At 46.4% G+C, this 12,892-nt stretch overlaps 1 protein-coding gene across 1 annotated transcript in view; it reads right to left on the bottom strand.

Moving 5' to 3' along the window:
- The window catches only part of LOC138299178 (complement C4-B-like), a 541,079-nt gene that overhangs the window by 381,077 nt on the left and 147,110 nt on the right, over positions 1-12,892 (bottom strand). Inside the window, exon 8 of the mRNA XM_069237273.1 lies at positions 3,474-3,579. Coding sequence (XP_069093374.1) covers positions 3,474-3,579 — 106 coding nt within the window. The remainder of the gene's footprint in view (positions 1-3,473; positions 3,580-12,892) is intronic.

Below are 12,892 nucleotides of genomic sequence, written 5' to 3' on the forward strand. Positions count from 1 at the left end.
TGCATTTCCTTTCACAGAATGGATAAATAGTCCTCTGAAAACTAAACTGACGTAGGGGGTGTATGGGGCAGGTCTGACAGGAATGACAGGTAGGGGTGGGTGGTGAGCTGGCTCAGCTGGCAGAGTAAATGGAGTTTTTGGCACTCCGCGTTCCCCTTGGAGCGCGGTGTTCGGCCAAAAACTCCGATAACCCCGGCAGTGGAGCAGAGCTCACTGCATGTGCACTGCAGTACAGTTATGGGCCACACAGCGCAAGCGCAGACAGTCTGCGTTTGTGCTGTGTGGCCCATAACTGGGCTGCAGTGCGCACTCGGCCCAAAGAAGACATCGGCAACGGACAGGCATTGCCGTGGAGCTGCTGCTGAGGGGATGTACCGGTGCCAGCACTGAATCCAGGCCTCCCTCCTTTCACTGTCCTCAGCAACCTGGGAGCAGGGGGTAGAGGGAGGCAATGAGCCAGGCCACTGGCAACGGGGACCCAGGTAAGATCCCCGTTTTGCTTTCTCTACTATGAGCACACAGGGGCCAGCACTGAGCATGATGTCAGCATTTGCTTTGCACATGAGGGGGGTCTGTGCTTGGAAAAAAGGAAATTTGCAGTCAGAAGTCCTTTTGAAAAGAACCTGTCTCTCCAGGGTCCCTGGGAAAGGAAATGGTGTTATGGGATACGGTGCTGAGGCCAGCAGGGAGAGCTGGAGACCGGGGGAGCATCAACTGCTGAATGGTAGTCCGGCAACCACTGCCAGAGAGAGATGTATGTGGCCTGAGAGAGTGCCTTAGAGCCCAGGATCAAGCAAAGCTAAGCACTTTGTGAAAATACGAGGCTCCTGGTGGTGAGCTGCCGTTTCGGCATACCCCGCCTGAATCCGCCCAATCTCAGAAGTCCTAGCAGGGTCGAACCTGGTTAGTACTACTAACCAGGCTTGACCCTGCTTAGCATATCTGAAATCGGGCACATTCAGCACAAGGGTGGTAGGCAGGTGGCACTCCGGCGCACGCAGAACTCAGTGGAATTCCACAAAGTTTTTACCCAACTCCGTGGGAACTCTGTGGAGTAGATCTCCGTCCAGCACTAATGACAGGGCATAGCCCTGTTCAATGATTTGGAGCACTCGCTGTAAGGATGTGATGCTCTGCCACCCGTGGAGGTAATAACTTACTCTGTTTGTTGCAGGATGGTCATGCACCACTAAGGGCAAACAAAAATGGCTTGGAAGCTGAAGCTGGGGAATAGGTGACTAGGCAGTTGTCGGCTACATCCCTGAGCCCAGCCTCAAAAGGACTAGTAGGGGTTGGCTGCTCCAGTGGAGGCCCATGGAATTGTCTTTGCTGCTATACCATTTCCGAAGCCTCAAAGAGGGAGACATTGCTGGGGATACTGCTGCACAGGTGTGGAAAGGCCTAGGAAGCTCACTGTGGCCCTGCTTTCCTTGAAGGGCTTCAATGCTGAGCCTGCCTTCTGTTGGTATGGACAACTGCTGCCAAACAGCATGTCCATTAACTATGCTTAGATGTCACCTGAGAAGCCTGTGGATCTCATCCATATGTGGCACTGAAGATCTAGGCTGGTACTGAGTGTTCTGCCTAAGCAGTCAGTAGAGTCCAGTCCGGAAAAGATAACATACTTTGCTGCATCCTGGCCATTTTGGATGAACTGCACTTTTGTTCAAAACTCTCAAAACTGTAAGCAATATCACACCAGCCATTTCCCACAATACATGTGAATATCTGCCTAGGAGGCATAGGAAAGGTGTTGGGATTTAGTGTGTTTCTAGAGACCTAGACAACCAGCTTTTCCTGTATAGGATGCTGGTTAAAAATGCCGGGTCTTCAAGGGCAGGATTGTGAAGTCTGCCAGCCTACCTATTCATCATCGGATAAGTGAAAGGTGCGGCCCTGGTGCCCATCATTGTGTCACTGAACGCTTTAGTAAAAGGAAGAAGCAGCAAGGCAGATGCTGTCCAGGCTGCAGAACCTTCACCAGCACATTTGTCTTGACCTCAGTGGATTGAAGCTCTGTGTCCAAAACTTTGGCGGCACACTGGATGACCACAGCAAAAGAAGCTGATTCTTCCATTGTAGGGCCAAGGGAGTATTCAAGTCAGTGTCATGGGAAATGCCCAGACCACTAACCTCCTGCAAATCCATGTACAAGTTAAAGTCACCATAGTATTGGACATCATCCCCATTGTCATCTCCGAAATAATGTGGACTTTGGTCAGCGCCTGAGACAAACAAGTTGTGAATTCTTGTGGACGATTTCCCAGTAGGCAAGAATTCTACCAGAGTTGGAAAGAGGATGGACTGTGGCATATGTCGTGACTTCAGTTGAGGATGAGTCAGATTAGTTTCAGAGTCTGACAAGACGATCAGTCCTGCTCTGACATCAGGGCTGGTGTCAATGTGTCAGGGACAGACGTGGGCCATTGTGCTGGAATATTGAGTCAGGATGGCCATTGGCCCCGGAGACATAGATGTTGTCAAGGATGGATGTGTTAACAGTAACACCACTAGAGGCCTCCTTGGGTCAATGAGCCCTGAAGGTGCACCTCAGGGAGCTAGAAGGGTGCCAAGAATGCTTCTCATGGCTACTCTGAAAGTAGACTGATAAACATCAGGGGTATCAGGACAAGTTGAGGGAATAATTCCTCGCTTAGAGACTGGAACCAAGATCAAGAGGCACCTTGATGGCCTTGCAACTTCTCATGATGAAACAAAAATAGCAGGACATGGAGGAATCCCACTTTCGCATCTTACTTTTCCTTTTTGTGCACTTACCTGACAACTCAATTGAGAGGAGAATCTGTCGCAAGAATAGCCTTGAGAGTGGAAGCTGTCCATCTAGCCCTCAGTTCCTCTGCTCATCCAAACCATACCTTGACTCTAACATGCTCACCATCAGGGTGTAGGAAGGAATGCAGAGACACAAAGAACCCATGACAGACCTGTCCTTGGCATTCCACTCCTTGGTGCATTTAGAAACAACATATTGTAGGATTTCCATTTCATTGCCTAAACAACAGACTTTCTAATGAGCTTCTCTAGCAAGTACTATAACACCAGTTAAGTAGTATAGTGGCTCACATGTTGGCAGCAGAGCTCTGTAGGTAAACTATTGGTCACAAGTTTGAATCTAGGTAGTGTTGGTTCATGTTTTCATCCTTTTAAGTTGATAACATGGAAATCACCCAGTTGAGTAACAATGCCTAATATTTTCATGCAATGTGGGCTATATAAATAGTCTGCATTATTTAACTGTTTTTACAGTGATGATAATACATTGAGTCATTCTCTGGGTAAATGCACCTATTCGCTACCCCTGAGTTAAGCAACGTCTTTGTTAAAGATATGGAGTTAATCCACTCCCTGCTGTTCAATATCTTGAGTAGGCTTTCCCCATTGCCCTGTGGTGACCCAGAGCTCTGAGGACCCACACATGTGCCAGGCCAGACAGTCAAGTCATGCTCACTTACCGTGATCTGCTGCTCCGTGCCTCTCAGGAATTTCTTTGTGCCATCTACATCCAAGATGGCAAACCTCACATAGCTGACCCCTCGAACACTCTTGCCGTAGACGTAGCTAGAAAATAATTTAGATTCATTGGTGTACATGTCTCAAACAGGCTTGGCCTTCCTCCTTACAAAGAGCAAATTACTTACCTTTGGTAATGATTTTTTCTTCTGGAGACTATATCTAGTTGCATATTCCTCACCTTTTTAATATTCCCCAAATGTCAAACTGGATCAGTAAACTTCAGCAGTACCTCTGCGTGCCAGGACTGGCATAATGCGGCTCTACATTGTAGCTGTCCTGCCCCGGAAATTACATGCTGAGCCTATATAGACGTCACTCTTGCAAGCTGACATCAGTCACCTTTGAGGCTTTCCATGCCTCCAGTTGCAGAACCCCAGTAGCAAATTAGTTGTGACCAGTGTGCATAGTTCTAAACTTGGGATCTTGTTAATGTATAGAGTCCAATCACAGATCAGGAGGGATTGGAGGGTCAGTGAGGAATCTGCAGCTAGACAGAGTCTCTACTGAAAGAGGGTTACTGAAAGTAAGTAACTTGTTCTTCTCATAGAGCCTTCTAGTTGAGGATTCCTGACCTTTTAAATAGATATCAAAGCAGGACCTCATTGGAAGTAGATCTGTGAATGAACACAAACCAGACAGCCATGCAGAACCAAGCGGGCAAATTGCCCTTGTTGGTGAAAGTAATTGTCTAGACAATAGTGATTTGTGCCAGCATTATGGAGGGATGGCAAGTAGCCACCTGGAAAATGTCCAAGACAGGGACACCACATGCCAACATATTGATAGCAGCTTTAGCACTCGTAGAATGAGCACTCAGTCCTTCAGGAACCCCACAAACAGCTGATCATCCACCTGGTGGTCTTTGGTACTTTAAATATAAAAGCTTAGAGCTCTCATGGAGTCCAAATGGTAGAGTCTCTCCTCCACCTTATAGGGATAAGGAAGAGCACCAAACACCAGCTACGTGATGTTTTGACTGACAAGGAGAGGCATCACACCTTTAGGCAAGAAGTATGCCTGTGTCTGAAAGAAGAAGGTGGTGTACGTCCGTTGATATAGAGGGGTTGAAGCTCACTCACATGCTGTGCAGATGTAATGGCAACAAGGAGGTGAGAATCCACAAGGGGCAGCTCAGAAGCGGCTCAAAGGAATTGCACATCAGGTATGTGAGGACCAAGTTAAGGTCCAACTGTGGCATGACAAAGGGAGAGGGAGAAAACAAATGTTAACCTTAAAAAATCGCACAACAACTGAAGAACCTAATTAGGGAGAGCTGATGCAGCAACAGTAAAAAGACTGAGAGAGACAAAAGAAAAGGTAACCTTTAACAGTGACCGAGGCAAAGTCTTGAAGGGCTATGGACAAATCAAATAACAGAAAGTCAGATAACTTGCCCTAACCATAGGTGTATATAGTTTTTGCAGCGGGTCACCTGGCTGCCAAGATGATATCAACCACTTCCATGGAAAGGTCGAAAGTCTTCAGCTTTCAATATCCATGCATGAAGGTGGAGATTGCAAATGCCCAGGTGCAGAACCCTGCCACACTGTTGTGGCTGCTGGTCATCCCAGAGGGGCAGCCTGTTCAGAGGACAGATGCCAAAGCCCAGAACCTCTGGATATCATAATCTCTATGCCCACTCTGAGGCCACTAGGATGACTTGGGGCTGGTCGGTCCTGATCTCCTTGAGAACTCTGGGCAGGATTGGTATCAGCAGAATGGTATACAGGAGTCCTGAGTTCTACTCGAGGTGGAATGCGTCTCTGAACGAGAGACACCTTGGGAAGTCCAATGTGCAGACATTAGCCATTCTCAGTGGTGAACAGATTAAGCTAGGGTTCTCCACATTTGTGAAAGAGACCTTGCGTCACCGCCGGGTATACCTGCCACTCGTGATCTGCTAGGCGCAGATGGCCGAGCTCGTCCACCCAGGCATTAAGTGATCCTCCCTGGATGTCCAGACTGTTCCAGAGATGGTGGGTTTCCTGGTACAGGGTCCATGACCCCCACTCACACCCTGTTTGTTGCAGTACCACCTGGTGATGGTGTTGTCTGTAAGCACCTGTACCAACCTCCCCTTGATGGACAGAAGTAAGGCTTTCAACACCAAGCAGATGGTCCTCAGTTCCAGAAGGCTGACATGGAGCCGGGCTTCCCCAGTGACTGAAGGCATCTGATCTCTATCCCTCCCAGATGATCGCCCCAACACAAATAAGGAACATTGGTGACCACTTTCTATTCTCAGTGGAGTAGAAAGAGGTGTCTGCCACTGACCCAATCACAGTCCAGTAACCACTGCTGCAAAGGTTTTCCAGTCCAAGATCTGGATGTGGTGGGAGAGGTCCCCTTGGTGCTGGGTCCACTGAGTCTTCAGATCCCACTGTAGAGCCTGCATATGCCACCTGGTGTGTTTGACCAGCAGGATGCAGGAGGCCATCAGTCCCAGTAGCCTCAGAGTTCCCCTCACGGAAATCCAGGACGAAGGCTAATCATAGCCTGAATGTCCTGGACTCTCCATTCTGGGGGAAAAGCACAAAACCAAACTTTGTCCAAAATGGCTCAGATGAAAGGAAGAGCCTGAGAAGGAGTACATGGTACGGTCTTGATGCGTTGATAATGAACCCCCAAGATGGCAGAAGGTTTGTCATTGTTTGGAGGTCTTTGACAACTGCCGGGGGTGAGCCCATCTTCAACAGCCAGTCATCAAGGTAGAGGAAAACTGGGACCCGTAGCCTTAAAAGACTTGCTGCTACCACCACCATCACCTGGTGGCACTGGAAAGACTACAGTGGAGCACCGCGCACTGGAAAAGCTCCTGTCCTACCACGAACCGCAGGTAGTGCCAATGGGCATGCAGATGGGTATATGGAAATAGGTGTCTGAAGGTCCAGCTCCACCATCCAGTCTCCAGGGTCAAGGGCAGACAAGACCTGGCCTAGCAAGAGCAACTTTAATTTTTTCTTCTGGAGGAATGCGTTGATAGGGCTCAAGTCTAAAATTGGACAAAGGCCTCTGTCCTTCTTTGGCACCAGAAAGCAGCGGGAATAACAACCACAACCTACTTCTGGCACAGGCACCCTATCTATAGCCCCTTTGACCAAAAGAGTTTGCACTTCCTACCACAAAATGACAGATGGTCTTATGTCAGTAATTGTGGGGACGGCGGAAGGGTTGGTGGCATGGAAAGGAAGGGTAGGGCATACCACCTCTGAACTATTTTCAGGATCAACCTGGCTGATATATTGGTCTGCCATCCCAGCAAGAATCATCAGATCCTCCCTCCCACCTGGTGGCTGTGCTGCACTACGGACACTTCAAAGGGATTTGGCAGGTGGGGCTGCCTAGTGGACTCAGTGGCCATTTGAACTGTGGTGGGCACCATGACCACGAAACTGCTAGGCACCTTGTTGAGGTTGGACTGGCTGGCGGTATAGCGTGCCTGTGTAGAAAAGGAGTGATACAGCTGTTGCGGTTGGCAAGGTGGGGCAGATATGCCGAGGGAGCATGTCGTGGACCTACTCCCCTTGAACTGCTCCAAAGTAGAACCTGCCTTGTCTCCAAAACAGGCAAGAGCCTGAGTGGATGTTTGCCCCGGCTGGAGGACTTCTGTAAGGACATTGGTCTTGACCTCCAAGGTGGGGAGCTGGCCTCCCTAGGCATCACCAGGGCATAAGAAGCTCTCTCTTCAGTGTCAGGAGCAGGGGCGAGAGGGGCTATAACTCAGGAGAGGTATCAAGACCATTACCTTCTGGTGGGTCCTCATGCCAATTCTCTTTATGGTAAAGCTGACCAAACTCACCACCTGCATTGTAATCATTTTCTAAATCCATACCGAATAGGTTATGCAGGGTATGTATTCTCCCTGGTGGATAATGCAGGTCGAGTGGGAGAAGTGACAGTGGCCTTGCGCTGCCTAGGTTGAGGTCGAACTAGTGTTGATTTGTAGTCAGAGAGCACATCGGTCATCTTGTCTTCCTGTCTTGATGAGCATTAAACTTCCGGGAACCGCCATGGACTGTGGCTCCAAAGGAGGAGTTGGAACTGGAGCTGCAAGCTGCCCCGTGATCATCTTGGAGGGTTGAACCGACATCACGGGCAAACCCACTGATTTGGGATTCCAGGTGCCCAGCCTCTCTGCTCTGTGGGGCCCAAAGGCATGCCAGAGGTAGTCGACAAGAAACCAAAGATTTGAAGCATGGCCTCGCGGAACTCTTTGATTTGTTTAGGAGTGGCAGGTGACCCCAGAAACATGGGTGCTGGAAAAAGATGCAAGACAGGATCCGAAATTGATCAACTTTAGGAGCGAGATAAAGATGTAAGGTGCCGCCCCCGTGAGTAGTATGGGGCTGAATCCCGCTTAGATTTCTTGTGCTTTTTCTTGTGCTTTTTCTTCTACTTACCCGACAACTTTGATTGAGACGAAAACCCCTGGAACAACTCCTGCGACTTCTGGATCTGAAATGGGACCAGAACCGAAGCTTCAACTTGGACCGGTCTTGTCCTGTAGTCTTTCGGTGCTTGGTAATATAAAGTTTCACCTCATGGTCTCATATGGCATTCATGTTTATCGATGCACAATCATTGCCTATCTTACAGTTGTGACTTGACCAAAGGCACCACGGGGAGACCGGATGAGGATCTGTCACAGAACTTTGTTTGCAACAGTCCGTACAGGGTTTAAAACCTGTCCTTTTTGGGAGGGACATTTTCCTTGTACAGCGAAACTTTTAGGAGATGTAAGGGTTTCAAAAGAGACTAGAGGGAGCTCTGATGTGTGCCTGGTGGTGCAGAAAGAAAGCAAGTGACATCAGCGCACAGAAGTGGCACCTCTCTATGTAATTTGCGGAGGGCAATGGCGAGAGCGTGGACGCACACAGTGACACCCACCTGCGCACAGTGGTGCTGGTGAATTTTTTTTCGAGTCCAGTCTGACGCATGGGGAATATGCAAAAGGAGGGGAATCTGTGGCTAAAAGTCTCTATAAGAAGCAAGCAGGGCAGTGACTGTCTCGCAGCCAATAATATTCTCCATACGTAGTTGGGCGAAGTTACTGACAGGCCTGGCCACCTGCCATGCATATCGGTTAGTTTATGGAAGAACATACCCCCATCCACGTACATTAGTATACAGGTTTGTCACATATATGTCTTGCCTCATTTCTGCTCTTGATCACAATCAAAGCACATATTTATTCATTTTTTATTATCGTTTATTTAAAAATATTTACAATGCATTATTCTCTTTGCTATTTTGTTAACATAAATGTAAAGTATTATTATGCTTTTTTCTAGGTTGATACTATATCAATAGTTCATATGTTCTATATCCATATAGTGTAAATTGGAGAAAGAGGACAGTTTCATATAAATGTGCACGAGAATTCATACATTTTTACTGCCACTTTACATCACATATCAGAAGGCTCATTCAATGCTAAGAAATAATATGTAAGTCTAAGAGCTTCTCAGGGAACCAAAAACAGCCCTAGCAAAAATGCTCTAATCATCCTTGCTCCCTTCTTCTCCTCGCACTATCTTTCTCTTTCTATCCATTTTCTCTCTCTCTCCTTCTTTCCTTCCAATCTTCTCCCTCTCTGATTGCTTTCTCTCTACTGTCCCCCTTTCTTCATCTCCTTCTCTCTCTCTCTCCTGAAACCCTTCTGCGCCTGCTGCAGTTACCTTTGGGAAGCTGGTGAAAGTGACAGAAGCACCAGGAATGCCCCTGTCATTTCAAAACCAGGCTTCATGGGCTCCATCCAAGCGAGGAGCTGGCAGGGGGGATAAAAGTCCTTCTCAGCCCTGGTGAAGCCTCAGCTGTTCTAGAAGGAGCATCTTTTCTTTAACTGTATGCATGAAGCGTACACTTGTGATTGCTGCCACAAACCATTTGCTTCTTAAAAGAACAGTGACATAATACAAATTGAGACTGGTATTGCTCTGTGAGCATGCTACGGAATGGAAAAATGCTAAATTATGAGCAGGTATGTGCAGTGCAGGACATTTAGAAAGCTTCTATTGTTTGTCAAGATTTTGGTGGTAATGTAGACATTAACTAGTGCTATAGAAAGTGATTCCTTCATAGATTCCATCCATAGATTGTCACATAACATATCAATATTTTGCCAGTTTTTCATTATATTTTTGTATTTTTCCCTTTGTTTTACTTACCATAATAATTATGATAATGACATGCAATTACACTTTTTCATATATTCTGCTTTAGGAATGGACTTTAATATATTAATAAAGCCTTTTATATTTATAGTGTGGATGTCTTGTAAGTGTACATCCTTTGGGGAAAATTATTTCCCTACTACTACAACTATTACTCGTTATGCCAGCTGGTATTAGGGCAGCAATGCAGGACCTCCACTTCTGTTTGTCTTGGGCAAGGTTCTGCATGGTGCACATTCTAGTTACTGAGTTTTGGTCCCACAGTTCACCTCTAGCTGGGTTTTGGCAATCCTCTTTTCCATTTTGCCTTCGGGAGGTCCAGTGGAGAGCTATTCTTGTGATGGAGTCTTGTTTGCTTCTGATGGTGTGCCTTCTCCATCTCCATCTTCTCATATTGTTGGTATCCATGATCTCTTGCTTGCATCTGGTGAGTAGTGCCTGGTTGGAGATGGTTCTCAGCCAGAAATTTTGACAAATCCTTCTCAGGTTACTGATGTGGAAGGATGACAACCTGGTCATGTTGCTTTTCCTTGTTCGCCGGTATTCTGATCCATACAAGAGTGTGGAAAGAAGACAGCCTTGGTAAAGCTTCAGCTTGGTGTTGGTGGTGTACTGAAATGACTGCCACACACAGTAGGCATTCTTAGCCTTGTGAAGTCTGCTCTTGATATCACTGCCTGTCCCTCCATGAAGCCTGACAGTAGTGCCTAGGTAGGTGAACTCCTCAGTCATGGCTAGGTCCTCTCCATTCACCTTGATTGGTGAAGGATTGGGGTGCTGGATGTCATGACTTCTGATTTCTTCATATTGATCTTCAGTCCCACTTGCTGTGCATAGGTGTTGAGGTGAGACGTCTTTTCCTGAATATACTGGTGTTTGAGAGAACAGGGCTAGGATACCCACATAGTGAAGGCCCTTCACTATAGAGAATAAGATTCATCTGAGGTCTCTAGCTTTGTCCTCTGTTATCTGTCACATCACTCAGCTGATGACTAGGTTGAAAAGAAACGCTGACATCACACATCCCTTTCTCACACCAATCTTGACTTTGAAGTTGTACTCACTGACTTTCACATTGCAGATACAATTCTCATAGAAACTCTTGATGAGGAACGAGGAACTATCTGCTGTGGTATGCCATAGGCTCTCAATAGATGCTACAATGTGTCACTGTGGATACTGTCAAAGGCATTCTCAAAATCAAGGAAGTTGATATATAGTTGTGTCTGCCATACAATGCACTGATCTATGATGTGCAAAAGAGTAAGGATCTGATAAACACACCCTTTACCCTTGTGGAACCCAGTCTGTTCTTTTATCAACTGTTAATTCAAAGCATTATAGATGCACTGTATAATGGTTTTCACCAGAATTTTACTCTGGATTGACAAAAGGATGATTTTGAGCCTATTGTTACAATTGGTTAATACTCCATTCCTTAGAATCTTGGCAATAATGCCCTCGTTCCTGCTTTCTGGTACTTTCTTTCCATCCCAAATCGATGTAAACAGTGGCTGGGGGATCTTGGGTGATGTTACAGGGTCTGCCGCCAACATTTCTGCATTCAGGTTTCTGAAAGACTGGATGGCAGTGACAACTTCTTTCTGTGTTGGGGCAGTGTTCATATCCAAGTGTGTCTCTACTGCTTGGATGTCTACTTTATATGTACTTGTCTATTCAAAACTCCTTTGAAGTGCATGCCTAGCTTGCTACCTGCTCTCTCTCTCTGTTGTTAGTAGTCTGCCCTGCTTGTCCATGATAGGGGTGGTGTATGTTGCACAAGATTTACCACGGATTATCCTTGTGATCTTGGAGATCTTTCCCCAATTTTCTCTGCTGTCGGTGTCCTCTGCTTGGCTGGCAAGGTTATTCATGTGCCCCTGCTTGCCTGCTCTTGTCATTCTTTTATGTGCTATATTTACTTCTTTCTATTGATACTTGTACTTCTCCTGTACCCTCTCAGATTTTGCAGCCATACATTTCATATTTGTTGCCCTCCTCTGTTCAATAGCTTACCATGTATGTTGATGTATCCATTCTTTCCTCCTCCTTGGCTTGCTCCCCAGGCAGGCTTCACTGCTCTTCACACATATCAAAGAGATATTTTCCCATTTCCTATTGACTGAGTCTGCAGCAAGCTCAGACTGATCTTCTATATTTGCCAGAGTTGGAACCTGTTTTTAATTTGTAAGACAAGTGGCTTCCTGGTCTTGAGGTCCTCTGATTTTACCACATCAAAGTGCTGTTGACCTGATGTTCTGCATTCTGTTTTTCTGAGCTTCTGCTTCACCAGAGTGGTCACTGGATGGTGATCACTGCTGATGTCCGCTCCCCTCCTCACTCTGATGTCTTGCAGTGAGCATCTCCAAGTGCCACTTATCACCCGATCAATTTATTTTCTGTCTCTGTAACTGGGTGAGCACCAAGTTAACATGTGTATATCACAGTGGGGAAAGGTCCCTCCTATGACAAGAGCATTTGTGAAGCAAAATTCCAACAGTCTTTCTACTTAGTTGTTTATTGTTCCAAAATCTTCCTTTCTCATGGCTCTATCCTGGTTCGCTTTGTAATTTCCTACGTTAGCATTCAGTGTCTCATCACACTCTTCATGTTGCGGTTGGCACAGTGTCAAGCTAAGCTTACATATATTGGTAGAATATGTCCTTTACTCTTTTATTTGCATCTGGATAGAACTGGATAATGGTGGTGTTAATGTGTCTGTCTTTTAATTTTAGACCCGGCCCTGTCTGCATGGTCACTGCAAAACTTGTTTGCCTTCATCTGCTGTTTTCTGAGTTTGTTTTTGTTGGCATTAGAACTCTGTGTATTTTACCACTGCTTGTGCTCTCTCTTTCTAAACCATGGTGAGATTGGCCCGCACCTAATTGGCTCATTTAATTTGCTATCAAGTCCAACGTATATGGTACTACATGTACCCGGGACCTGGAAATTAAATGCTACTAGTGGCTTGCAGCACTCACTCTGCCACCCACTAAAGTAGTACTTTAAAAATGTCTCAGGCCTGCCACTGCAGCCTGTACTGCAGTTTTAAACTGCCATTTCGACCTGAACTAAATAAACCTTTTGTCAGGGGTAAACATCCATTTTTAATTCACATAGGGCAGGGTGCATAGTATTTAAAAAGTAAGACGTGGGTATAAGTGCTAACCTTAGATTGGGAGCAG

This window comes from Pleurodeles waltl, chromosome 6 (genome assembly GCF_031143425.1).
Source record: "Pleurodeles waltl isolate 20211129_DDA chromosome 6, aPleWal1.hap1.20221129, whole genome shotgun sequence".
Taxonomy (NCBI): domain Eukaryota; kingdom Metazoa; phylum Chordata; class Amphibia; order Caudata; family Salamandridae; genus Pleurodeles; species Pleurodeles waltl.